General features: G+C 39.8%; 1 protein-coding gene across 2 annotated transcripts in view; it reads right to left on the reverse strand.

Moving 5' to 3' along the window:
• Positions 1–310: 310 nt before the first annotated feature.
• The window catches only part of ARHGAP19 (Rho GTPase activating protein 19), a 41333-nt gene continuing 14198 nt past the window's right edge, over positions 311–27445 (reverse strand). The window contains exons 1-12 of one of the 2 annotated variants that reach the window (XM_075215912.1): positions 24612–24650; positions 22593–22858; positions 19293–19373; positions 16943–17152; positions 14561–14787; positions 12288–12374; positions 10394–10459; positions 8539–8745; positions 7975–8058; positions 7348–7449; positions 5286–5363; positions 311–4443 (exon numbers count right to left, since the gene is read on the reverse strand). In XM_075215912.1, the coding sequence (XP_075072013.1) occupies positions 4387–4443; positions 5286–5363; positions 7348–7449; positions 7975–8058; positions 8539–8745; positions 10394–10459; positions 12288–12374; positions 14561–14787; positions 16943–17152; positions 19293–19373; positions 22593–22858; positions 24612–24640 (1494 nt within the window). In that variant the 5' untranslated portion in view covers positions 24641–24650 and the 3' untranslated portion in view covers positions 311–4386. Of the gene's footprint in view, positions 4444–5285; positions 5364–7347; positions 7450–7974; positions 8059–8538; positions 8746–10393; positions 10460–12287; positions 12375–14560; positions 14788–16942; positions 17153–19292; positions 19374–22592; positions 22859–24611; positions 24651–27445 lie in introns of those variants that run through there. The other variant, XM_075215911.1, reaches the window with a different exon arrangement.

Raw genomic sequence — 27445 nt, forward strand, 5'->3', positions numbered from 1 at the left:
ACAGCAAGTGTTGTGTTTTTTTTTTACCTTTATTACCAGTAAACATTGATCAATGGCAGCTATATATGTGTTATAACAACACAGTGCTTTGTGTGGACACAGTATAGAAGTACAGGATCTCCCATTGGGAACACTCTCTGCAGAGTCAGTTAGTACTTTATAGCCAGAGGAGTTAATGACAAGGACGGAATGAGACACAGGTAATTGCGGACAGTTAAAAGGTTCTGCTTAGTAATGCAGTGTTCACGGAAATATCAGCCAGTATGTTTACGGATTATTATATATATGAAACAAAGAGACTCATCACAAATACAAGACAAAATATTTATTTGTAAACCTCGATATTAAAAATATTAAAGTTACAATAAAAAAAAAAAAAAAATAAGCCTTTCACAGCATGACATATATAGAACATAAATATTAAACATACAAATAGAAAACATTAAAGACATTGACACAAACATCGTACTGGGGATGGTCTAGCTGCATACTGACCATTGTGAAACGAAGCTCGGTAGTTAGTGGTAAAGGGTTTATAAGTAGTTATCAGCAGGTGACGAAAAACACAGACAGACGAATATGTATTTCTTGCAGTTCGGTAAACCGCACCAGCTCACAGCATTTAAAAGGTCATTTTAAATGACGTTTCCAAGATTTCACGCCAGTAGTAACAATCATTTCTGAGTAGAGCTCTGAGTGATCGTCCTGATTATTATGTATATAAAATACATTTCTGCATTAATAAAATGTATTACGGAAATAAAAAGTACATATACACTCCATACATATCCAACTGCCCAAACACCATTACTGGCACACAAACAAGCACACAAACAAACACACACAAGAAAAAGAAAATACAAATAATAGTAAAATGTAAGTAACCAAAACGACTGTTCAATTTTATGGGCCGAATCTCTATGAGCCAAGCAAAACCTCAGTTATTTAGAGAGAAAAAAAAATAATAATTTTTTTTCAAATAAATAATGAAAAGAAAAAGAAAAAAAAAAAAAGTTAAAACTTTGTAAAATTCACATTTCTTCTTTGGACCATTTTTCACATTTGTTTTAATATAGTTAAACCATGTTTCATGCATCAGTGGAACGTCTGTAATGTAACTGTACACTACGAATGTTTAGCGACAACTCGGTTGGTGAGAAAGCAGAAACCTATATATGTACTATAGGGATATTCCCGGGACAAGGGGTCTGCAAGCTGTGCAATGTATGACAGATGGGGAAGGTCTGACTGATGCATTCTTCAACATGTTGAAGATATCGGAAAGGTTCGTGTTTATTGTCTAACACTTGCAGTGTGTATTAGGTACAACTTTTCACCGAGTTGCTATTGAGATGAGGGAGATATAGTTATTAGTAAGAGAGTCAGTTTCTGTGTCAGAGTTTTGTATACTAACCAATGTTAATACTTTAATTATAGCTGCCTTATAACCCTAGACAGTTATTTTATGGTCTGAAAACATGCAGGAGAAGGCAGCCTATCAGGTCACTAGGATCTACTGACCTCTCATGCAGTGCCTCGTGCCTCAGTGAGGTGTGTAAGGGACAGGTAAATGTGAACAATTCACCTATATCCAAAATGAAACAACTTGTTCTAGTTCTACAGATCATAACAAGTCTCATTGTCTAGAGAGAGAATACATGGGAGGATTCAATATATGTAACAACACTCCCAGATTAGGGGAGAATTGAGTAAAGCACATCAGGTGGTCTGGTAACTGCCCCCTCAATGTAGAAGTGCTTTGTTGCTGGAGTTTGTTCACCAATCAGATGACACAGATCACTGCTAACAGTACGAGTAGAGAATGTTGTACCTGTTTACAGGTAAAGGCTTTACTAGTCTACGGAACGCAAAGCGGGTGGGGCATTCTAAGGCCCCATAAAATGGGTGGGGCATTCTAAGGCCCAAAAAGCGGGTGGGGCATTCTAAGGCCCAAAAAGCGGGTGGGGCATTCTCAGGCCCAAAAAGCGGGTGGGGCATTCTAAGGCCCAAAAAGCGGGTGGGGCATTCTAAGGCCCAAAAAGCGGGAGGCGAATCTGATGCTGTAATTGAAACCCGTTCAGTATAATTGTACTGGACAACCTACAAATGTTTTGTTGCTTGGTTCAAAATAACCAAATAGAGAACATAAAAGTTAAAATAAAAAATTACTTTGGTCTCACAGCGCTAAACATTATGCATATAAAAGCAACATGGCAGTTTATCATGAAGGTAAAATAGGCTTGTTCTTGGAGAACAGTTATTTTTAAAATACAAACTTAAAAAATAACATTGATAAAGGCACAATTTATCACAGTCTACAGATAAAGCTCCCCTTACACCAGCGTTGTATACTGCCCACACATGGGCAGATCCGGTCCTATTTGGCCATGTATGTGCAGCGTCATACCACATAGATCATAAAAGGGGAAAAGGCAAATCACACAGCTGACCGTCCAGATTTCCAGTTCTAGCTGGGCAGAACGATCTGTTTGGCCTAACAATAAGAATGACCAGCTCACATTTAAAACAGAAAAATAAAACACAATAAAATATCCACTAAAGTGTTGACCAAGGACACGTAGCAGTCTCTATTTCTCATGCATTTGTGCTATTGTCCGGGAGGTCAACGCAAGCTGCAAGAAAATCCCATGGGAAGAGTAAATGGTAAAAGAAAGATATTCAGCCTTGTATAGGAAGGCAAACATGGCTGATATTTACAGGCACAGCCGTGTGGACAAAGCTTGTCTAGTATTGTATTTATCATGAAATGTTTAAGTTGTTGACCACAAATAGTCTCCTATTCAGGATGGGGCCGACATTATTCGTTTAAAGAAAAGGCTGAAAGACGGGTTCACAGTTCAAAGATGAATCTTGCAATGATTCTTTCTAGGATACAGCCAGACATCAAATTCAAGCTGACCTAAGAGCTTACAATTTAATATACTAATGTGTCCGATAAAAATCCATGACCTTTTGGAGCAGGATTCGCTTATATAACTGTGTGGGATTGTGCGTGTCCCAGTGTAATTTGTCCTATTAAAAAAATTACAATCTTATATGTTGCATTCTACCCCCCTTCCCTTGTGGATATAGTTCAGGGCCAGCTGAATAGGTCCATTTAATGCTCTAAATCTCCACTAGGTTGTCCAACACACCGATGGAGACCACCTGCTAACCATACTAGATCGAATATTAATCGTTGTGTATGGGGCCGCAGAGAGCAATGGTTAGCCAATGCGGTACAAAAATACTCGGAGAGTAAGAGTTCGCTACATTTTTCTCTTACGTTGGAGTTAACTTTTAAGCTACAAAGTCATTAAGAAGTCTTCACAGAAAGAGTTAAAAAAGTTTTGCTTCAAACGATAAATGTGAAAAGATCCGGATGAGACACAATGTTTAGTGGGGCAGCAATGCCAGCAAATGAGAAAAAGGTTCTGTATCGTACAACAGGCTTAGGCACCGGTCACAGAATAGCTGTCGTGGTGGGAAGAGGTCTCTAGAAGAGGCCCAAGCCTGAACGTGGCTTCTCCCCGACAGCCCTCTTGCCACCAGTTATTCCAAAGTGGAGAACTTTAGAAGTTGGGGAGGGGGGGGGAGGCGGCAGTGATACAGGATTCAGCCGGTCACGAAGATAGAAATGATAAAATTTCAAACAATATATAACAGTGGTTATTGCTCATTGTGTGATAAGCGCCGGTCACTGTGTACACACATCTAGAACCCTACTAAACGCTGGTAACACCTACGATGGCTGGTCTGTAGAGAACATTCAGCAGTGGTGGACCCGACCTAGAGTCCCAGACACAATCTATTTACACATACAGTTTCCACATCACCTCACATTAATCATACGGTTCTCTCTTGTGCTAAACACAAGCAGTCACTTTGCCAAATCTGCCCCTAAATACTCCTCTTACGTAGGTCACTTTACACCACCAGGTTCACATGAAATGCAATAATGAACGTCCACCACTCCGACATACATACACTGGGACAGAAGTGGGGGAAGCCAGTGTGAGCAACATCCCAATAAAGAAATATAAAGATCCCCCCATACACATTATAACTAAGCCTCCACTGTTGTGTCAGAAACGTTGTATTAAACATCACCATACATGTGAATACTCGATTCGAAGGCTTTAGTATTCTAACAATAGCTGGTTAAATAAGTTTTTCTTTTTTGTGTGTGTTACAGTCCACAAAACTGAAATGCTACAACAAACACACTCCAGAGACTGGTACAAGTCTGCACAGGATTAGTTGTGTCACAACTTTCTTCGTAACAGTTATCCACAGGTTGAAAAAGTTGTATGTATAAAAAGTCATTATAAAAGATAAACAAAAAAAAAAAAAAAAAAACCAACAAGTCCAATATTCTGGGATCCATTAAATTGATGTTTCTTGACCAGATAAGAGATGAGCCCTTTTTAATTTGCTGGATCCCTAGAAAAGCAGATGGAAAGAAAGCCTGTTACATTATATTAAATAAAATGTTTATTAAGAAGTGTACATAGAACTTTGTCATACAGAGATGTTTCCATCCATTATTTCCAAAACAGAAAAATACTAGTGTCTTGTGTCAGGAGGCGGCGTGTCACCCCCAGGCACCCGATCGCTACCGGAGGGGCGCATGAAGAGTGGACATCCCTTATACAAGGAAAGAGCCATAGGCTGATTATGTTTCTGCTGCCTTATAGGTGAAAAACTGTATTTCACAATTCTTAGTTTTGCTGAAGCACTAACAATTAAGTGAAACAAAATACTAAAAAACAGTAGTTAATAAGAAAAGAGATGGGAGAGCTCAAGTCTTCAGCCCACAAGATGATAGTTTAGAAAAATAAAAAATAAACATATGCTTATTTTTCCCACCAGATAAAAAAAAAAAAAAAAAAAAAAAAATACTTATCAATTAAAGGTTATGCATTAAAACATGCTAAATATTCCCTACCACCGGCCCACCTTCTAGTTTAAAAACATTACACACGGAGCTCAGTGTTACTGCGTAGTAAGTGCTACTGCTCCGCAAGTGCTACTGCTCCGCAAGTGCTACTGCTCCGCAAGTGCTACTGCTCCGCTGGGATATTCACAGGAGTTCTGCACAATGGAGGGAGCGGGCAGGGGTACTTAGTTTAAGACAGGATGAATAGGTCGAAAAAAAATCTGTTGAGCCTTTAGTGGTCCTTATATATTACGGTACATGACTATCCTGATGGTGAAGCCGGAGGATGACCCAGGAAACCACTATAGTCTGGGAAGGATAAACCATGCAGCAATTTTCAACAAACCTCTTTCTTGGACGTAGATTCGTCTGACAACTTTAACTTGGCCCGGGTGAAGTAAACGGCAGGAGAATCTTGGGATACCTATATTTAGAAATCACGTTCATTACAGAGTTCATAATCACGGAGGAATGTTATAGACGTTAAAGAGAACCAGTCACTGCGGTGTTAAAATAAAACGTTAGAGTGGACATAAAAACAGCAAGCGGTCCTGACTCGGCGTCAGCGCAGAGAAACATGGCGTTACGCCTTCTCACTCCTAGGCAGCTCTCCACGTCTGTGAATGCCACAAGGCAGTCAAAGTGCCCTCCGTTATCTGTGCTCTCACCCGGGCTGAGTGAGCAAAGGTACATGTAGTTTTTATAGGTTTCTTTTACAAAAGACATTGCTGAAAATATGCTGTCAAACGCTTTAACTGAAAAGGGACAGGATTTATTTAAAGTTCTGCTCCTCACAGAACTAGAGGCCCAATAATGTAAATATAAACATCTCCTTCACTTATCTGAGTGTTTAATCCATTAGGAACAGGCCCACAATTGTGTAGGTAAGAGAATTGGGCAGAGAATGGTTGAAATAATTAAATATGTTTTTAATTTCACATGAATTAGATCACTTGATTCTGTCTTTGATAAAGTCACGAAACGCGTCAGGTTTCTATGCTGGGACTGTTGCCTATTTTAATACCTTTTTTTTGGAGTCCTATACTTTTTACAGGTACCAGTTCTAACCTCCTGATTATATGAGTATATGTGCAGATCTATTAGAACCTGCCAGCACTCCTATAATTGGCTTTAATTGTCCCAGTGCATGTGTGGACTTATTGAAAATTGACATCATCGTTGTAAGTTACGGCGTGGAGACGCGCAGCCGCGCTTCTGGGTAAAGATTCTGGGCGGCTGTGTTCAGAGTCCCCGGGACTGAGACATATACAGAGCTACAGTCGCGGTATTACCGCGTACATTCCAGCGAGTGAGTTACTTTATTCCTTCATACAAGTCCTGTGACAGTTGTGGTCCGAGAACATCCGTACGTGGAATTACACTAAAGACACCAACATCATTCCACTAAGCACATGCGAAGCAGCTTATTGGCCTTTTAACATGTATTATTATTTTGTGAGGATTACACTGACTATTTCTATACACGGACGGCCATATGATTATCTGGCTTACGCAGACAGTTATATCATTTTAGTCCGTTATATAATTTATCTTTTACGGAACAACATTTTTTAATTGTTGGTTGTAACATTTTGTGCTGTGATTATATCATTTATTCAGGCATTAAACAATTTATATGGAACCATCTCCGCTTTAACTGATTTATACGTATCGTGTAATGGTTTTAATTGATTTTTAATTTGAGTACCCACTTATATATCACATTTCAGCGCTGCTTCTTGTGGGGTCTAGAAATCTTGGTGACATTTTAAAATTAAAATTGGTGAAGGACATTTAAACACTATTTACACATTATCGGTATCTTGTGCTCTCTGGGAGCAATTTATCAATACACTCAATTGAGAGGCTTGAAAATGACACCAAGCAGTTTTTTTATACATGTAAAATAAAATTCACATATTTAACTTATTGTGTCAGGTGGTCTCTTTGGCAGTCTTGTCTACACTACTGTTCTCCCACGATCAATGAACTGGAGACTGTACTAATTTGAGACCTGCTGGAGACTATTTATACCAACGGGATAATATACTCATTTAACACATTATTACAGTCGACAGTTAAAATAGTGTCACCATTCTTTGCTGTTCTTTTATGGACGCACAGAGACTTGGAGATAAAAGTCAACGGCTGCCGTCTATGGAGTTAGTTTCTTTCCCGAAACCCAGAACTTATTTGCATTTTTAACTAAATTAGTATTTTTAACTGCATTAACATTAAATTGGAACACAGATTTCTAAAGATGGAACTTTTAATGCAGACGGGCCGTGTCTCTGCGCAACGGGTTTGAGGGGGGCTGGCAGTGGGGACAGAGGATTCTGCCAAACTCAAGAACAATGGATTTGTTACATCTCTAATCACACAGTAATCACTGTAAAGAAACAACTTACATATTTAATGTTCGTTTGGACGTAATCTTTTCCATCCGACGAGAGTGGTGTCCTCATCCTGCTTTTCTTTTCGGACGCCACGTGTCCGCCCATCACTTTGCGCTGAATATATTTACAAATTTAGGTAAATATTTTATTAAAACATTCATTGCATGGCCCTTAGAAAACAACATATCAGTATTTATGGATTAACATTGGTCAACAACTGGAGCATGGAATATAAATAGGGAGTCTGAGTATACCTTATCCCTCAGCCAATAAATTTGTTCTGGTTTGAGCTGAATCTACATAAAGTAATACAAATGGGATCATTCTGATGTGAGAGTTCTCTGTACAGCGCTGTGGAATTAGTGGCGCTATATAAATAACTGGCGATCATGATGATTCTTAGGTTTGTCAGATCACCACAATCTGCCTATGTGTCTGGTCATCTGTAAGTCACACTAATAGGCCTCTGTGATATTCAGCAGCTCAGTTCTCTAAATAAAACTATCCATTATTAGTAGCAGTAGCGGGATGCCAGTGGTCGTAGGGTTGTCTAGACCCCCAGTTATGGGCTATTTGATAAGGCATCCTATCTCTTAAGACAAAACAGGACCAGGCAGCATCTATAACATCTAGCGTTACCTTAATCATCCCACTAAAGGAACGTGAGCGAGTGTGTTTCTTCCCAGCAGACACCTCTGGCGTTCCTGGATTATGCTTATTGAACTAAAACAAAATACACATTACTGTAATTCCTTTAAATGACAATTGCTATTTACATTTCTAATTAAGAGGAGATTAATGGTGAAAAAAATATCCTGATTTGACCATTTATACCCATTACTCTTATGCAATGTCATGTGATATAAAACATGGCAGCCCACACTGCACTAGACAAGACCATTGTGTGAACATTAAGATGGGATTGTTTTCTCTTCTGCACAACAAAGATGTTAATAACCTGCGAATCTTGGAAACGCTACTCAATCTTCAGATTGATATAAATCTATTAACCAGCAGAGGGCGCTATGCGCATGATACAAGAAAGACCTTTTCCTATTAAACAGAAGCAAACCCCACACTGGTCACATTAACTGAAGCCTAGGCTATAAAACAATGATGTGAAAACTCATCTGACACACATTTGTTTCCTCCACCTTAGTATCCAAGTTATTATTAATGTATATGTTTATATGTGATCCCTACCTGCCGGATGAGCCGTTTCTTCTTGGTGGAGTCCGGCATATTGTGGACATGCTGGAACAGCTCTCTTAGCGCTTCCTCCGTGCGCTGCTGCGTCAGTTCCTGTTGAGATGCGGAGGACGATGGCGACGACGTCAATCTGTCTCTTTTCTGGCTCTTCACAAACGGAAACTCGCTGCGGTTCTCAGAGGATAATAAGGCCAAATCGTCCTGCAGAAATACCACAAATAACAGCTGTCAAGGGTCCTATTAGCTGGGTCACCCCTGTATCACGTTACTGAGGCCTGGCTCTGCACCAAGTATAATACATAATGTCCATCCTGAAAGGGTTAACTATGTATATTCACACTTGTATTCAGTATGTAGAATTGAAAGAAAGGAGGGCTCTTTAAAACTTGGTAGAAAATATTTGAAGTGTCGCTTTAACCTTGATTCACAAGTTTCTAATCAAATGTACTTAAAACTATATCTCACATATATACACAGTATATTTGTATATTATGATTGGCTTAATAAAAGGATCATTCTGATCACTTATGATCCACTGACCATCAATAAGGTCAGTGAAATCCTCTCTCCGGTGTTGTCAATGCCCCTCCCAGTCATGTGCATGAAAACGTTAAGGGGAGGGGATTGACAACCTTAAAACAAGCTCAGCTGGACCAGAAGGGGGAGGGGACCCACCGAATCCCTGGATGAATGGAGCACTGGTGAGGAACGGCCTCACTTTTTTAAAGGAGTGTTTTCAGTGTATTCATTAACAGCTTTCGTGCTGCACAATGTACTATGTACACATAGAACTCCATTGATTCTTTTTAGATATCATTAATGCTTTAGGTAAAGTTGAAACGGACACACAGAAAAGTGCAGCGAAGGATTGTGGGAAAGTGTGTGTACAGGTGCAGTCACGGTCATTATTTATTGGGTTTGAGAACAAACACGTCAAACAAATCAAAACGACGCCCAATTCTACAAGACGTAGCATTGTCTATCTTATTTTGGATCTACTAATTTGCTTTCAATAGAATTTGCCTTTATTTTATTTCTTTAATTATTTGTGTAACAAAATTCACCCAAACTACAAGGGAACGGAACATCTGGGGCTGCAGGTAGCTATAAGCTCACGTGAGGTTGTGGTGTCTAAGGAGCACATGCACGAAGCTCACACGGAGCATATTACATCATGAATAGTGATCGCCGTACACGCACAGACTATTCAGGAGAGCATATAATATGCTTGTGAGTGTGTTGTGTGAGACAGAATAAAAGCAGAGAGCAACAGACCTAAATGGGGAAACCCTGAGACCAGGACGACGGCTCCCTGATCTGGTGTTTCTACTGTTTTTGTTAGATCATAAGATTTATCAGACTTGTTGTCAACAAATGTTTCAGCTTTAACTCATTAAGTATAACGGTTCCCAGTTTTAAATGAAGATCACCAAGTGTCTCTAATTTCTGTGTTGTTTAAATTAAAAACAAGTCAGTGTGTATCAACTTTTATTTTCTATGATTATATGGTCTCAGATGCTAGTGTAGGGACAAACCTAAAATGAGACTCTCGTATTGGCTGATGTTTTCCCCAATATGGTACTACGTGACTATATAGAATACTTTGTAGTACATTTCATGAGGTTCTGAAGAAAGTCACAGGATTCTATAGCACGCTTTAGCATCGCTCTCGTTAGATCTGTCAGTCACGTACCAGGTAGCGACTTTCCAAACTCTAATTGTAATACGTTTGATCAGGCTAAACCCACTTTGGAACACAGCACACGTAAAGCCGATATGTAGTTACAGTGTAATCTTTGTGCTTATTGAAGCCCAGTGTTGGCCGATTGAGATGTACAGTGTTGATTACCTTAGAGGCGGGCATCCTGCTGCCACTGAAGTACAGCCGGGCATATTCCCGTATATAAGCAGGTGCCTGAAAACAAAGACAAGGATTAGAACGTTCAGAAACATCTATAGAACAGATGGCAAAACACACACTACTGGCATTCATTTCCGTGCATACTAATATATAATTAAATTGCATTATGAGGTCCTATTTGTACTTTAAAAGGGTGGGCAAGACAGTTGCTGCATTACTAAACTAGTACAGTATATACCATGATATTAACTCTAATGATAGGTTTGGAGACTGTACAATTATCTGACTTGTTAATAGACCCACAAAACATAATAGTTAGCAGCTTGATACTTTAAACTCCGAAAGGTTACAGTAGTCTTTTGAAAGGATAAATGTAAACCTGAACGGTTTATCTATGAAAATCACACCACGTAGCTTGTACAAGAATTAAATGACCACTTGGGCAGATTTCCTGTGATGAGTTCTAGGAGTGTCAATTATCGCTAGAATTCCAACTCGCAAATGACTCACATACTCATCACACGCTATTGACATACTGAGCACCATACTACAACATACATACTACACCAGCATGATGTCACGTGAAACAGGCAGATTTCAGGTAGATCTGTTTACACCTTACCAGCTTGTAAAATAAAATAAATTTGTGTATTCATCGTTATTCACATACTGGATCTCCCACAATAGCTGGAGATGTATAGGTTACCCATCTGTGTTCATAGTTTGAGTTATTGCATCGTGTCTCAGTAACAGCAAATACAAAATGACCCCATTAGCATGATAGAAGTTAAATCAGAGTATTAAAACAGACAATCATTAGGAGTCTCTATAAATCGCAGTGATGTATAATGAAGCAGCACTTTAATTCACCATGCCGGGCTACTCTAGGAGTCCCGGTGAAGCCTCCCCTCCACAGACACAGAGAAACCTTAAGTGGGTTATGGGAATCTTTGATCCCTCCTGCTATTAGCCCGTCATAAATCGTGCAAGAACTATCGCACCGACTCGTGTTTTCTCCGTTTTAAAGGCTGAATAGACCTTATGTTACCTGAGCTACAAGCATTGTATACGTGGCATTTCACACAAAGTTCCTGATACAGCCTTTCATTCGTTATACGCTGTAGACAAACATTCTGCCTGTGACAAGTGAACCATTAATCAGACCTGGACACAATGTAATGAGCATAATATGATCTGATTTGTTCTTGAAAAAAAAAAATATATAAAAGAGCAAATGAATGGAGTGAGTCATGTACCCTGTTCTCGCACAACCAATGCCGGCCACTAAGGCTATCCAACACACTGCCAAGTACACCCACAGTGCTTGTTGTGTACATGCGTTACCATTAAGAAGTTCTCTTTGTGTCTTCTTGTGCTCTCGCCCACCTGTTCTTGTATTAAGCCTTGAGTGCTGTGTACTACGCTTTGTTCTGTACCTTGCCCGTTACATCTTATGCATTAAGTGTAGTATCTTGGCAGTATTGCTTTATGCTTCTTATAGGTTGTGTATTTTGCCTTTCTACATTTTCTTTGCTAGCCCTCTGTCTTACGGCCTGTGCTGTATTTCACCACGGTAGGTTATGGAGCCACGGACATAAATATAAATAAATGCCAGTACCATATCTCATCACATTTTCCACCTGATCGGTAAGAATCCGGCATCTGACATTATAAAGCTAAATATATCTGAAATATAACAACAGCCGAGGTTTGCATCGCGTAGATCTCTTGGGATCAGTTGACCAGTTCATGCATTACAGAGTATTTGTATCATGTGTGGATATTATTGGATTGAGGGATAAGAACCGCTGTAAATATGTTAATGTGACGGTACGATTAGCATATATAAAATAGCATGTAACACAGTATACACGGGGCTTACCTTAAAAAGTTTTTGAGAATGTTTAATCATGAATGTGACTCCGTTGTTCAATTTTATTATATGATCCTGCAAATCATTTGCAGTGAGCTGTAGGGCAAAGAGACAGGAAAAACAGTAATGAAACACGCTAGCGGATCTCCAGCACTCTGTACATGTGTGTTACAGTGATCATGTCAGTCACACAGAGTTACATTTGTGGCTGTAAAGCATACATACAGTTTAGACCAATGTTGACTGTGTATTGAAAACGTTTTCTGTATTTTAGGAAATAAGCATTGCATCCCACTGCCGGCTATTTGCATAGATCATCATTAGCATTTGGAAGGAGAGCTTTGTTACATCTTGTAAATTTAAATAAAGTTTTCAATTTCACCAGTTTAACCCTTGGGGGGTACATTTACTAAACTACGGGGTTTGAAAAAGTGGAGATGTTGCCTATAGCAACCAATCAGATTCTAGCCATCATCTTATAGAATGTACTAAATATATAATAACTAGAACCTGATTGGTTGCTATAGGAAACCTCCACTTTTTCAAACCCTGCAGTTTAATAAGTCTAGTCTTTGGTGTTAGCTGAATTCAGAGGCCAGATCTCTCGGTAAATACTAAAGACCTTGCAGGACCCAGACTGTTCAGCAACTTTTCTAGCTGTCTGTATACCTTGTTACCGGCCCAGTATGTCTTTAGCTTCCATCACAGCATCTGTACTGGGCAGGAGTCTAACAATGACAGATAAACTACATATTGTGCAGCACTGCACACAGAATATGGAATCATTCACATCAGTCCCTGTCCCATTGGAGCTTACAATCTACATTCTCTACCACATACACACTAGGGTCTATTTTTGTCAGAAGTCAATTAACAGTAGGTCTTTGGAGTGTGGGTAGAATGTGGAGCATGCAGAAAAAGCACATACAAACATAGGAAGAACATACAAACTCCACACAGAATGGCCCTGGGTGGAATTGAACCCTTGGCCCCACTACTCCCAGGTAGCAATGCCAACCACTGTGCTGCCCGATAGATAACTGCTTAGACTGACACATGCAAATACGGATTGTGACTGACAAAGCTTCTGGGTAATTTGTATTTATCAGAGATACTTGCTATCTTGAACGTTAAGGAATCAGTATTCTGTCAGTGCTGTATTCTAGTCCAGATGTATATTTCAGCCCAGTGATACTATGGTGTAAAACAAAAACGTGAGAAAAGTAGCCATCTATTTACGCAATATACAACTAAGGGCTGTAACGATGTGCTGGACATTGGGTCTGTTATGTAATACCCACAAGGTGGGGAGTAAATCAAGGAGAAGGGAGCGGATATGGAGAATGAGAGCAGAGGAATATTCTCAGTGTGTGTGCGTGTGTGTGCGCGTGTGTGTGTGTGTGTGTGTGTCAACTGTACAAATAAGTTCATCCCTCTAACTTGTTTTATCTATATTGTGTTATTACAGTGTTAATAATGGTGTTATTACTAAATAGAAGAACCATGAAGTTAAATAAAACCATAAATCTAATTACCGGTAACTAAATTATAGCGCTCAATTAAATGGAATTCTACTCAACATTTAAATTAATCTTTCCAATAGTTCACCTATAAAGGGGTGTCTGTTGTACTGGTTGCCCTACAGAGATCAACATGTTTAAAACCTGAACCAATCTGTTGGTGTGAGGTGTAGGAATGATGTCATTTACCATTTTGTGTTATCTACTTTACAAGAGGTGCAGGTTTTGCACTAAAAAAAACAAACAAAAACAAAATGATGTAATTCTAGAAACAAAATGCCCAGAATAGAAGAGACACATATTACATTTCCAGGAAGCAGCTATTACATGTTCATCACCCACACAGACACCTGCTCGCCCCCTAGGACATCAGTATGCAGCTATAAGGCGTAGGCGGGTACAAGTTGCCATTTAGAGAATCTCCTTTCATACATAAGCGCACACATAATTGCAGCGCGTCCCAGAATTAGATTTACACTGGAGATATGTAATTCATTAGCTGCCGAGACCTAAGTGACTGTGATGCATCACAAGTGACAGTAATTTGTTCCATCTCTAGGAAGATCCCAATTTTCGCTGTACATTATGTAAATGATGGTTCCACCATCCAAGCTGAAGAAGCAGCTGCTTCCGCTGCAGATAAACACCATGGACGGCCGATACGCGGCCAGTAACAGCATGTAGCTGGCGTTCATCACATTAGCAGCTTGCAGGGTGAAGTCATCCTCCCACATAACGGGCAGGTGCCCGGGCGCCACTTACGTTCTTAGGCCATATGATATGAGGAGCAAACATGAGAGCCAGGTTGTGGGCGGACATCTTGTTGCGGTCTTGTTTCTTGGCCGTCTGGTAGAGGAGATCCAGCAGCAGTTTGAGAAGATTCCTGTTGGGGGATGGAAGGAGCAGGAAGAGGAGCTGCAAGGCCTCCATTTGTCGCTCTTTGTCGGGTGCCCCCGTTCGGTTCCCCTTGTCGTCCAGAAGCATCAGATCTGTGAAGCATTACATGGCCAGTGAATGGATGAATGATTAGGCTTTATGTATTACCAGCATTAGTTACCCTCATTTCAGCCCACTCACTCTGCACCCACTATACGGTTTACTCTAGAAATCGAGGCAGCCGGATGAGGCCAAGGACACGGGGGCTAATCATTGAACGATATTTCTATATATGGTAACAATAAACGAACAACAAGACACACTGCACAGATCATCCCCCTTTACTTCTCACAAGGGGAATCTACATTACTATCCTCCTGGCAGTAAATGGGTTAATGCTGGGTACGCGGTTAGTGGAGGCATCCAATCAGTCCGACCTAGGTGCCTCGGTATGAAGGGATTTATAAAGGAGTAGCAGCAGACGGCCTTGGTCATCGGTGCCATAGATTGTGCAGAAACCCCACTGAGCGAGTATAGACAGGGAGCTGGCGGATTATTTTGCAGAGATGTTGCCGGAACTGCAGTGAGCAAAATACAATATAATCCTTATTGCAGGATGTAATAAGATAATAGGTCTGCTTACGCTATCTACTACCCTGTAGAGTAACCACGTCCCATAATCCTCTCACCCCCAACCACAGCATTGCTGCCAATCTTATTCATGTATGACGAGAGGCCTAGCGGCAGGGTGCATGGTACGACGTCACTGGAGCCACAGTAAGGGCAGAGGGTCTGAAAATAGGACAGCAAGAAGCCTAAAACCCCAAACTATAAATGTGGTTTTTAGTTATATTATGTCACTGTGCATGTTATTACATTGGGTAAAGATAAGTTTTGAGGTTAGAGTGCCTATAAATTTACTAGACAGTTTTAGATCGCCCCCTAGTGCTGGCTTCTCTCTGCTACCTCTGACTGCCCACTTATAATATTGTCTCTCTCTCTCTTACCTGGTGAAACCTGTAGTGACATCACAGATATCCCTTGCCCACCCTCCAGCAATTGTCTTGAGAGAACTAGCACACCCTTATAAGACTGACGGGAGGTCAAAGGGGTTTTAGGGAAAAATAATGCAAACAATGGAACTGTACTAAACCAAGAGATTTGCGAGCTAATTATTAGCACCACATAAAAAGTAGATGGAAGTCCTAAAAAATATTTTACACCTGTAAATACTAAGGGATACATTGTACAAATACAAAGTGAAAATCAAATTTTGAGTTTTAGATAAGAGACGTGTTAATGGTGGAATGAGAAGACACACACTTCTATTTGTTATATATATTTTTTTAAATAAGAGTGTCACAGGGTTTGACTGATTGGGGGGGGAATTAAATTGACTGCAAGTTTTGCTTATATATTTTTTTTAACAATGCGTTAATTCTTTTTAACGCGGTTTTTTATCATTTTAACTTTACCCGCGATTCAATTACATTTTTAACGGAGCGTTTTTTTTCCCCATCGAACGGTCCTATCACAGTAGAAGATCTATTGAAAGTATAGGGTGTGTGAGAGGCAGCCCCGTTAAAAGCTATTCAATTGTTTTTTAACGCGGTGTGTTAAACAGACCAATATGCTGTTTTATCTCGCACCTCTTTGGGGTGTGATAAAAATAAATAAAAACCTAAGAAAACTATTTGATATCATGTAATAATGAAAAAAATAAAAAAAATAAAAATAAACTATGTTTATCAGTAATGCATAACACAAAAAAGTTGATTTTATTTTAAAAAAAATGAAAAAAAAAAAATATCACTAATTATATATGTATGTTTTTTGTACTAATATGTACGTACTAATGTGTTTTGACATGTTATAGATGATTCTGTAGTAAACAAAAATAGTGAAATAAAAAAATAAATAGTAAAATAAAGTACTGTATGTAGATATTAAATAGAAAGGTTGTGTAATGCAATCTAATGTATGTCAATTTTTTTATTTTTTATAATACATGACCGTGTTAAACACTCCCCTAAAAATTCGGAAATACCAATGATTGAGGCAGCGTTACCTCTTTTTCAACTGAATTGCATGGGTTTCAACGCTGCGTTAAAACCGGTTGTTATAGCAGTTAAAAACCCGCGCAGGACTTTTATTTTTTTTACCGCTGTGGGGAAAAAAACAAAACAAAAAAACAAAAAAAAAAACTTGCGGTCAATTGAATCCCCCCATTGATTCATCTGTGAATGCTATCCTGACAACACGCCTTACCTGCGATCTTTAAGTGAGCGTGATAATGCCGGTGTGTAAGCAGTGGTTCAGGCAGGTCGCCCAGAAACATTTTGAGTAACGTGGCTACATCGTTAGGGTGAAATTCACCAGAATCCACATCGATATCTGTCCCACTATTGAGACAGTCTTTAAGAACCTGCTGGCGATTGCTGTTCCCAGGGATACGGAATAACCCTTCAGTGCGTAGATCTATGGTAAGATAAACGTACAGTGAGAACACACACAAGAGGGAATCCAGTACAGGTCTGTACAAGCCGAAGAATAAACAAGTATACAGACAATTTATTTTTCTTCTGTGGCTTATTTATTAATGTCTAGTGCAACATATTGCTTCTGAAATAATTATAGAGATAGAAGAAGGTTATGTCGCACCAGTGAACAAGAGTAACTCCTCACTTATTACCTTGAAAGATAATATTTATTTCCTATAGGTACAGAGGGTGCACCAGCCATCAATAGATAATGTGAACCAAAAACAAAGAGAAATGGCCCAGGTGCACAGTACTCTATTATTTGAAAGTTGGGAATACAGAGATGTGCATAAAACTTTTACAAACAAAAAAGCGAAATAAATCCGACTATCCTCATTTAAAAACAATTGTGTGTGTTTAAAATCCACTGATAGAGTGATTCTGCCCCTTGTATTTATTATTATTTAAATACAACAAGAGACAGAATCACTTTTTTGTTTGTAACAATAAAAGTTAAGTTTTATGCACATCTCTGTATTCCCAACTTTCAAATAATAGAGAGTACTGTGCACCTGGGCCATTTCTCTGTTTTTGGTTCTGAAATAATTAACAGGGAACAAATTGTTCAGCACATGATGTCAATCGCTGGCGTTTTTAAGACAGCCAGTAAGAGTTTAAATCTGTCAAGTCTGTCCGCCCATACACAAGAACCTCATTATCAGACCCTTCCAGTCTGGGATTCTGCAAACATAAAACACAGGTAGGAGTACAAAAGTATTGTTGCTATGGTGTAGTACCCATGCCAACCACACACACAACTCCAAACTTAAGTATCATGCCCAGCAGAGTCCTATGCTTAACACATAATCACATGCCAACATGTGCCATCCTATGCCTAGTACAACAGTTTCATGCCCACCAGTCTGATGCACTCTATCTGCATCCTTGTGGGAAACACAGCGGCACCATGCCCAACACATACCATCTTGTGCCCAGGCTGACAGTCACATGCCCGCCCCAATCCCATACCCTCTATTACAGTCCTATGCCCAGCATAGGCCTTATACCCATCTCCTTTTCATAACTAGAATTACAGCTGTGCACCCAGATTACCAGTCTGATTCCTACTATTATACCTGTGCCCAGTACAACAGCCTGATGCCCACCAGTTTCAATACCACCCCTCCCTTGTTTCCAGAAATAAAGCATCATACTAACCACAGCTTTATGCCCAACATACAGCCTCATGTCCCATCACAACCACATACCGTTTAGTCTCGATCCCATGCCCACAAAATCCTGCTGTGTGCCAGACTCATTTCCCCCTCCCAACATCCACCATTCATACTGCTCAGCGGTGGATAACTCCACATTACCAGGGATAAGACCGCCCTGTTAGCGTGGAGAGCCAATGGAGAGGAAGCATCACAATTTCATCCAATTAAATTGCATGTTTTCCATCCAATGAAGTATGTGTCACAATGTTATCAAGCTGCAGTGGTTTTGTATTGAATCTATCAGTAACAGCAACAATAGTTTGACTATCGAAACCACCTGTTGTTGTGGATGAGCTAAAGTGGTGAGTGAGAACGCTTAGCTTCATAGGGGGCTATGTAGAGAGGCCTCTGGGGGACCCTAAGATTTAGTAATGTCAGGAAACCACTTTGTTCCATTATATTATTGAACTCTGGGGCGGAAGGGACCCCTTGATTACAAGGTATCACCTTTTAAATGGTTAAAGAAATAAGAGACAATTGATTTTAAAAAGGGACAAGTCCTTTTTTTGTGTCTTAAATGTACAAAACAGACCCAAAGGATCTATTCTGCAGATATAGGCCCTAGTGGAGTGGATCTAACCTTTACCTCTCCTGCACCAATGAGTCACACAAACGGCAACATCGGGTTTCAACAGAGAAGCGACAATAACATATCGCTGTACTCGTAGTTGCTGTGGTGTGGGAGCAGGTATTACCTGGAGTGCTCAGTACGTCCGACTAACCGAGGATCTGAAAAACTGGCAGAGATATAAGGGCTATATCCGCTCTGCTAGAGAGTATTCCGTATGCGAAAACACACACACAAAACATGTTATGTTATAGCTATGTTGTAGCTGAGATACATGAAGGTGAGACACTTACTTTTATACAGATACTCAATGAGTTGGTATATTTGTGCAATGCCTTCTTCTGTCAATGGTGCGCCAAAAACTATGACTTTTTCTAGGAGAAAAAAAAAAAAAGAAGATTATTGAGATTGTCTGATCAGCACTTTCCTCATCAGTTCTCTGCCTTTATCCTTCTGTAGCATGAAGATGGCTCTACAAGGGATATACTGTATATTGAAACGGAGGAACAGAAGGCAGCTCGTCAACTTTGTTTCTTAGAAGTGCAGTCTTCATGCTTGGCCATAGGGAAAGATAGTGGTTAGCACTTCTGCCTCACAGCACTGGGGTCATGAGTTCAATTCCTGACCATGGCCTTATCTGTGTGGAGTTTGTATGTTCTCCCTATGTTTGCGTGGGTTTCCTCCGGGTGCTCCGGTTTCCTCCCACACTCCAAAACATACTGGTAGGTTAATTGGCTGTTATTAAATTGACCCTAGTCTCTCTCTCTGTATGTTAGGGAATTTAGACTAAGCGCCAATGGGGCAGGGACTGATGTGAGTTCGCTGTACAGCGCTACAGAATTAGTGACGCTATATAAATAGTGATGATGATGATTTATCTTTATTACATGCTACACACTAGCGCCCAGCCACTAACATTGTGTCTAGCTACAAAATATGCACAAAACCATAGCAGCCAAATGGTCATATTTACTCTATATGGACGAAACCTCATTTGCTGGTTTGTTGCTGTGTTCAGTGCAAATTTTTAACCTAAATAAATGGTTGGTTTGGGCAAAGTAGTCGCATGTCTAGGGCAGCATAGAAATTATGTTCGATTAAAAACAAAACAAATTTTATTGAAGTAGGGGTTATAGACAGATTGGTAGAAGCACGCTGCGTGTGCACTCTTTAGAGTATTCACAACTCCTAGGAGCAGATTCAGTTCTGCACAATGTGCTGCCAAGTGACCCCGCTAGGACACTTTGCGATGGTATTTGGTCTGAAATCTCTGCTTATAATTACTCACTGAGGTGCGAGCGCAAAAATAGGTGAAAGGTTTAAGTCACCATATTAAGATTTCGGTACCATATTAACCGGAAGTGCCCACAGAAGGACAGAACGGTGATGTCCAATGGCACTTTGCAGGGAGCTCAATTTGCCCCCTAGAAGCGCCATCTCTTCCATATATACACAATCAAGTGATCCTAATTATCCAATACAGTTTGCCAAATTCAATTCTATGTAAAGATAATTTTACACTCCTATTATGTAACAGTGAGGATAATCTCCGTGCACACATCGGGTATAGGTGCAATACTGCATAATAAAATAGATGGATAGAAGATATTCTGCAAACTTATCTTTCTACAAATGTATCTAAATTGCCAACGCTGAATAATATTAAATTTCCTATTTCCATTATAGAACGAGTATTACATGAAATGTTTAAGATGAAGAATATATTTTTCCTATAGCAGTTTTCCTTTGAACATCATTGTATAGAAGGACTGAAATCTCGTCAGATAAGTCATATAAAACAGGCAAGAAGCCTGTAATTCTCATACAAGCTCAGACACTTAAGCATCTGCTATTCTGCTGGTCTGCTTTGCAGTAAGATAATGGAAGTGAGCGAGTCAGCTGCCTCTATAGAGAAACAGACCATCTATTAGTCCCATACTCTTCTATCTCAATACTAGAAGCAAATTGCACCAAGCCTGCGATTTCTTTTTCTGATTCAAGGCTATTTGTGTAAAGCAATTAATGACAGACCAAAAAAAAATAAAAAATAAGAATTCTGAAATAGCCAAAAAGACATTTCTTTAATACCGGGAACATCATAAATTGGATGCAAATTCCTCCTACGTGAAAGAACACTTTGTAATATTCACAAATTCAACGTAAATTATAATTTTCCGAACTGCATGTGGTTTGTGTGGGAAGCAATTTGTATGCAATCGATGTCCGAGTAAATACCAATTTCTGTACGCATGGAGAGAAGAGAGTTCTGTGATTTTCTCAGCGTGTAGCATATAATAGCAATAAGGCCATCAACGCCTGCCAATAGCAGAAGTGGGAACTGACTGCCGTAATCAGGAACGTGGAATAAAATTTAAGATCAAATGGCTCCAGATATACTTCAGGTATTAACATCATTGATCCCGGGCGTTCACACGAGCGGAAGTGTAACCCTTGCTGGTCAGAGCAAATTATTTTTGGTTTGTGAACAGCCCAATTCCGCTGTTCACAATGATCCAGATGTCTGCGGCATTTTCAGAGTTTTTCTAAAGTCTATTGTCTGTTTGGAACAAACTGCTCACGAGTCCTGCCAAAATTCTGTTCAGAAAGAGGTTGTATAGGCAGCGTGCTGGTTTAATCCAATGTCTAGTGGTTAAGGAAGCACTTTACATAGTTTAGCGCTTGTCGGACACATCAGTCATTGGGCTGTAGACTACAGATGACGCATACACAGAAAGGGATCGGTCATAAGTTGCTGTGAAATTAGCGCTAAACACAGACTATTCCGAAGCAGATCGTTGCAGCTTCATAGAATTAAAAAATATTTTCTCATTTTAAAGTTGAAGTGAAAGATGCTCAGAAGCAAACGCTGTAAAGCTGGGTACACACTGACGCAATTATCACGCAGATCACACGATAAGCGTCCATTTGGTCAGATATTACGATAGTACGCTCCCATTATAAATGTTTTACCGTACCAAAGCACGTTGTATCGTTTGATTTGGTTTTTAGAAAAAACTTCCTTAAAATCACAATCAACGATAGAACGATGTCTGGTAAACGTGGAAGCGTGTACTCACTCATGGGCAGCAGTGTAGGCAGATCTCTATAGTGTGTGCAGAGTCACCATCTTTCAGCAATTGGTTATGTGAGATGAAGATCACAGATCTGAAGGTAAATCGTGTAGGTGTGTACGTACACATGAATCTGCATGGTCGTTGGTAAAATCGTTACAGTAATTGTATCTGAAGTCATTTTCATTAGTGTGTACCCAGCATAACACTGTTCCAGGGGCTAGACCTCATAGTAACTCTGTCCTCTGCACCACTAGACAGCAACAGGCAGAATTAATATCGGCCACCACTACTGCCAAATCTCCCAAGCATTATCCTCATCGTTAACACTTAGAAATACAAAACTAATCCTGCACCCTGTTCTGTTGGCGGTACAACCATCACCCAGAATATCTGGGAATAGATTAAGTGTATTTAGTTACTGTTTCTCTTGCAGTTCATAACTATGATTATACGGCCCTGAATCATGAACCGGATGACACCGTGATAGTTGCTGAAATGATAAGAATATTTCATACCAACCTTTGCGCTTCAGGAAGTTGAGCGACTTGAAGAAGGAGGTGGCTGTTCCATTGGGTCCAGGAAGTTTTGGATCCACTTCTCCCATCAGCTCAGCAAACTCTGTTCCTGGCAGGTCTATCAACCTTGTGATGTTGCTGACCACTAGCTCCGTAAATACCTCCGGATTCTCGTGACGGAGTTTTTCCACAAAGAAGTCTGGGTTGTAGATGACCGGCTGGCTTCGTAGGGAGGCATCGTTACAGATGACAATGCTGCACAGGGCGTCGCTGCAAAGGAAAACAAGGTGAATGAACTTTGTGCGTTTGTCACCATGTGACAACAGTGTCACATCACTGTGCCATTAGGGACCCTGATCTTTTCACTATCTGTCAATCACTTGGTGACATTCTGTTCACCTCCTCACTCCATACTCTGTGCTGCTCTAAACATTCCAATTATCTTATCAGCTATGTATGCTATGAAACCTGATGGTCTCTGCTTTGGCAAGCTAAAAAACAAACAAACCACGTGGTAATTCCAGATGAAGATTGAGTACAACACAGACCCTAGCTAAGAACACCATAATACCTACCCCCAGTGCAGGATTTCTCATTGTTTAATTACTACAAATTAACATTTCTATCATTAATACTGTCTTCCCAAGGTCCATGACACCATAGTGCCTAGTAACTAATAATAACTGCAAACTGTTTTGGGTAATTTTATTCCAGAATTCAGACCACTAGATTCAAAACTACTGAATACCTCCTCATTTCATACATCAATAGTATATCACCAACCAACTAAATACCATGCATTAAAGTGCAGCCTATCAATTCACCAGGAACCAGCTCCGTGGATTAGGTCATGAAGTGCGTAAGTGATGTCACAGATTCAAATGACTGCCCCCACTGTGAGTAGTTGAGAAGAGCGCTTGATACTGAATGTTGGTTATTCTTAGCTTTAAAAAAAAAAATGGCAGTGATGCCACATGACGAACGTGAAGAAACCCAGCAGCTACATGCGGGGGTGGAGAAAATGGAGTATGCAGCGACCAAAAGATGACAAAGACACCCCCGACCTCCCAATTGCACAGACAACTATGTATGGGGTCATTGGAACCAATAGGTCCCATCTCATTAGGGTTTCCATGCTTTGATGAACAATAAAGAATTTTATAAACGCCAGTGGGCAAGTGGCTTAACTGTATACTATTTTTTTTAATCCCATTTATCTATATTCATTCTGCCAGTAGCCTGGTGAAAATCCTAATGGCAGTGTATGCAAATGAGGCATTCAAGTGGTTAAAATAATTCCCAGTCACTATAGCTTTGGGAAAATCACAGAAAATTACAAGTCTACTACAGAAGTAAGCAAAAGATATTTCTTTCTAGATAACTGTGTCTCTCTCTACTGATACAACAATACATCCTTCAAAAATATTTGTGACTAAAGGCTATGAACATGCACTTTCTTGAGTGCCCAGCACCTCAAGTGCAGCCACAACATATTTAATTAAAAGCACAATAAGAAACATTAGATGAACTCTCATCACAGCTATTTCCCTGAATCCATGCCCCTGTTTCACAAGAAGAGATAAGAAGTACTTTAAAGATTCTGTTAACATCAGTACTAAACCGCATCTCTAAATCTGTGTCTCTGAAAAGCAGCGTACAAAACAGACATTGCTTGTAACGCTGTACTGAGACGACAAACACACACTAACTCTGTGGCAGGATCGATGGTCACTGATGCGAATATGCGGTTATTAGCAATAGTCCCACTTCGGAACAAACAACTTGACCTTTTAAAACCGTTCTGCCATTTCTAAAGTGCTTTACAGGGAGGACACACAATATACATTACATTCTGTGCAAAAACTAATAAGCAATAACAAATAAAGAACAAAATCTAAATACTGTAATCTACAGCCCAGGCAATTTCCACCTCAGTTGTTTTAAGCAGCTGCCTATGCAAATGCTTCTGAATTTTAAGAAGGAAATTTTAATAGCAGGTAGATGTAAAATAAGAGAGTCTTACAAGAGTGCAGAAAGTTTTCGGAGCGGCATTAATAAGGCAGGAAATTCATGTGAATGGAGCTGTGTGCTATAAACATGTAGAAGATATACAACCCATGCAAATTCTTGGCATACTACCGGTACACAATAGAGCATTGTACATCCACAAAGAACACGCTCTGCGATACACAGTTTTCTATACTTTAGGCGGAAGCAAATAGAAGATTAATTAAAACCAGGGCACCAAAACACTCGAATGAGACATTAAAATACTCATTTAGCTTGGAAGAAAATTATCTTTAAAACTATAGAGTGAAAAAGTGGATTGTGTGCATGAGGTTTGTTCCAGAAAGCAAACATTTATGTCCCAGCATTTATGTGGAATTAAACATGGATCCATAGCAGAGAATTCTGGAGCTATTTTATCAGTGGAACATTGATGGATGAATATGAATAACTGGTGGTCACTAGTCACTGGCTACCTGACCTCTGCAGGACGTGAAGAGTTAAACCCAAAGCTCCAGAAGTATCCACAAATTCCAGAGATTTGAAAACAAAAGCGTTGGGTGATCATGAAACCTTATACACTTCATTTTAATTTCAAAATTAAATACATGGAGCTATTTATTTACATTGTTACATAATTGTTCTAGCAAAAATAATAACCCACAGTGTTACAAGCCGCGACAGCTCCCCGGGACGCTACTTTGATCCTCCTCGTCCTGGTCGTCATCTGGGCAACGGCCGGAACGCTCAGTTAATCAGCGCATCTTCCTGGCAAGTGTGGACATCCGAGTGTGTGCACAATGGCTATAAATTAAGTAGGCAGCCTCCTGTGGCTGCTTCCCATGCTCTGTGTGCCCGACTCCTGATTGGTCAATTATGGTATTGGAGTGCGACTAGTTCTACGGGAAAGGCGGCTGCTATAGGCGAAGGCCTCTAATCCATATGTTCTAAAAGTTTATTTTGGTAGCCGTCAGCCATAACACAGCTGAACAAAATTAAATAGAATTCAGGCTAAATCTCGTAGCAGTAAGCTCTTTTAATGTATCCAGGTAAATAATGTAAGCAAAAATAAGGTCAATGGAATAGAGGAAGGATTAGAAAAAGCAGTGAAAAAAATAAACAACATATTCAAACTATTTATACAAACACTTATAGGAACATCTATTCAGATCTAATGGTCATAATGACAAGGAATGAGCTAGATCACGGTGTAATGAAAATAATGGGTAAAAGCTATTGTATTTCCAGGTTATACCTTATGTAGAAATGACACAGGCAGAAGAGATGATGAAGTGACTCTACATAAAAACATCAAAGCAACATCAAAGGAGGCATGTAAATGATTTCTACTCTATTTGGAGGCAGTTGAATGGAGTGCAGGATTAGTGGTAAAAGAAATAAAATAAAGATTATAATTGTAAAAAGCAAAAAAACAAACAAACTGTCAGACAGGTTATAAATAAAAGCATAAGAAAAAAAAGTCTATTTGGTTCTCAAAGGAAGCGGGAAGCACGGTAGAAACAAAAGAATTGGTGTTAGCAGGTTACTCAGACTCAGCAGAGTGCCAAGCCAAAGGCCCAGGAAACATGGCCGGTTTTTAGATATACAAGTGAAAGAATATATTAAACACGGATGGAGAAAGTCAAGGGTGTAGCAGATCATCTAAAAGATGTCTGTAGTATTTCTCTGATATTTACAGTAGTTAAGTAACAGGAATGTTGACGTAAGGGGAGCAGTCACGAGCTAACGTAGCGGAGAGGATCCTAAAAACTAAAAGTAGACAAGTCCATGGAGCTAAATGGGATACATGGTAGAGAGCTTAAATGGGGGCTTGTTACAGCATCATCTGAATTATTCAGTTCCTATTAACAGCATTAGTCACATAGGGCTGGAAAAGAACAAGTGTAGCGTTGTTTTACAATAAAGAGGCTGCCGGACCACGACCTCAGTAAGTGGGGTATAATGTAAACACTGCTGAAAGAATCGACTTTTTTGACTGAGTAACACATGAAGCTGGAACTGTAGATTATTTGGAACCGGAGCTTCTTTAGATTCCTGCCTTGAAGACTGAGGAACTGGAATACTCAGGAATGGATTCAGGTGGCTGAGTGGATATAACATTGGTTGGAGAATAGACAAGGTTGTAGTAAAAGTACATTATGATGATATAGAGGCTACTAGTGATCTACTCCAAGGACATGATCTACATCATAAACCTGATCAGGAATGGCAACATGATCTCATATATATATATATATATATATATATATATATATATAGTGTGACAGGACAAGCAAAGTGACCGCTGAGCTCCATCTTATTGTTCTTGTACTTTTATTGTGTGTATTATGAAATGCTGATGTAACCAAGACAAAGCCGGGATATGTCTATATACCTATATCATCTAGGCGTTGTCCCAGCGCTAACTGCGCATGTGCTGGAAAGTCCCCGTGTAACGTCACTGCTATTGTACCTGCGCAGAATAAGTGAAACTGTAAAGAAGTTTTAATTATATTTATAACCGATATGTCAGTAATATCCGGCACCCTAAGTTTCCTCTCCATAAAAGATGGTTTTGCCTCGTCCTGGACTGTCGGTAATGGTGCCAGTCATTTGTCTGTCCAGCGAGAGAGAGATAGAGAGTGGGGTCCTGGATAATTGATGAGTAAACATAATCCTAAGAGAAATATCGAAGCCAAGTATATGATGATTATTAATTTTTATTTATAGGGGGCCACTCGCGGCGCCGCACAGGGACAGACAGAAACATGATACAGGGCGAAAGAGCGTGGTACAGTCAACAAAAAGCACAGTAACTCGGAAGCTCAATGTACAGCTAGATGAGAGCCC

This window comes from Mixophyes fleayi, chromosome 6, assembly GCF_038048845.1.
Source record: "Mixophyes fleayi isolate aMixFle1 chromosome 6, aMixFle1.hap1, whole genome shotgun sequence".
In the NCBI taxonomy this organism is placed as follows: Eukaryota; Metazoa; Chordata; class Amphibia; order Anura; family Limnodynastidae; genus Mixophyes; species Mixophyes fleayi.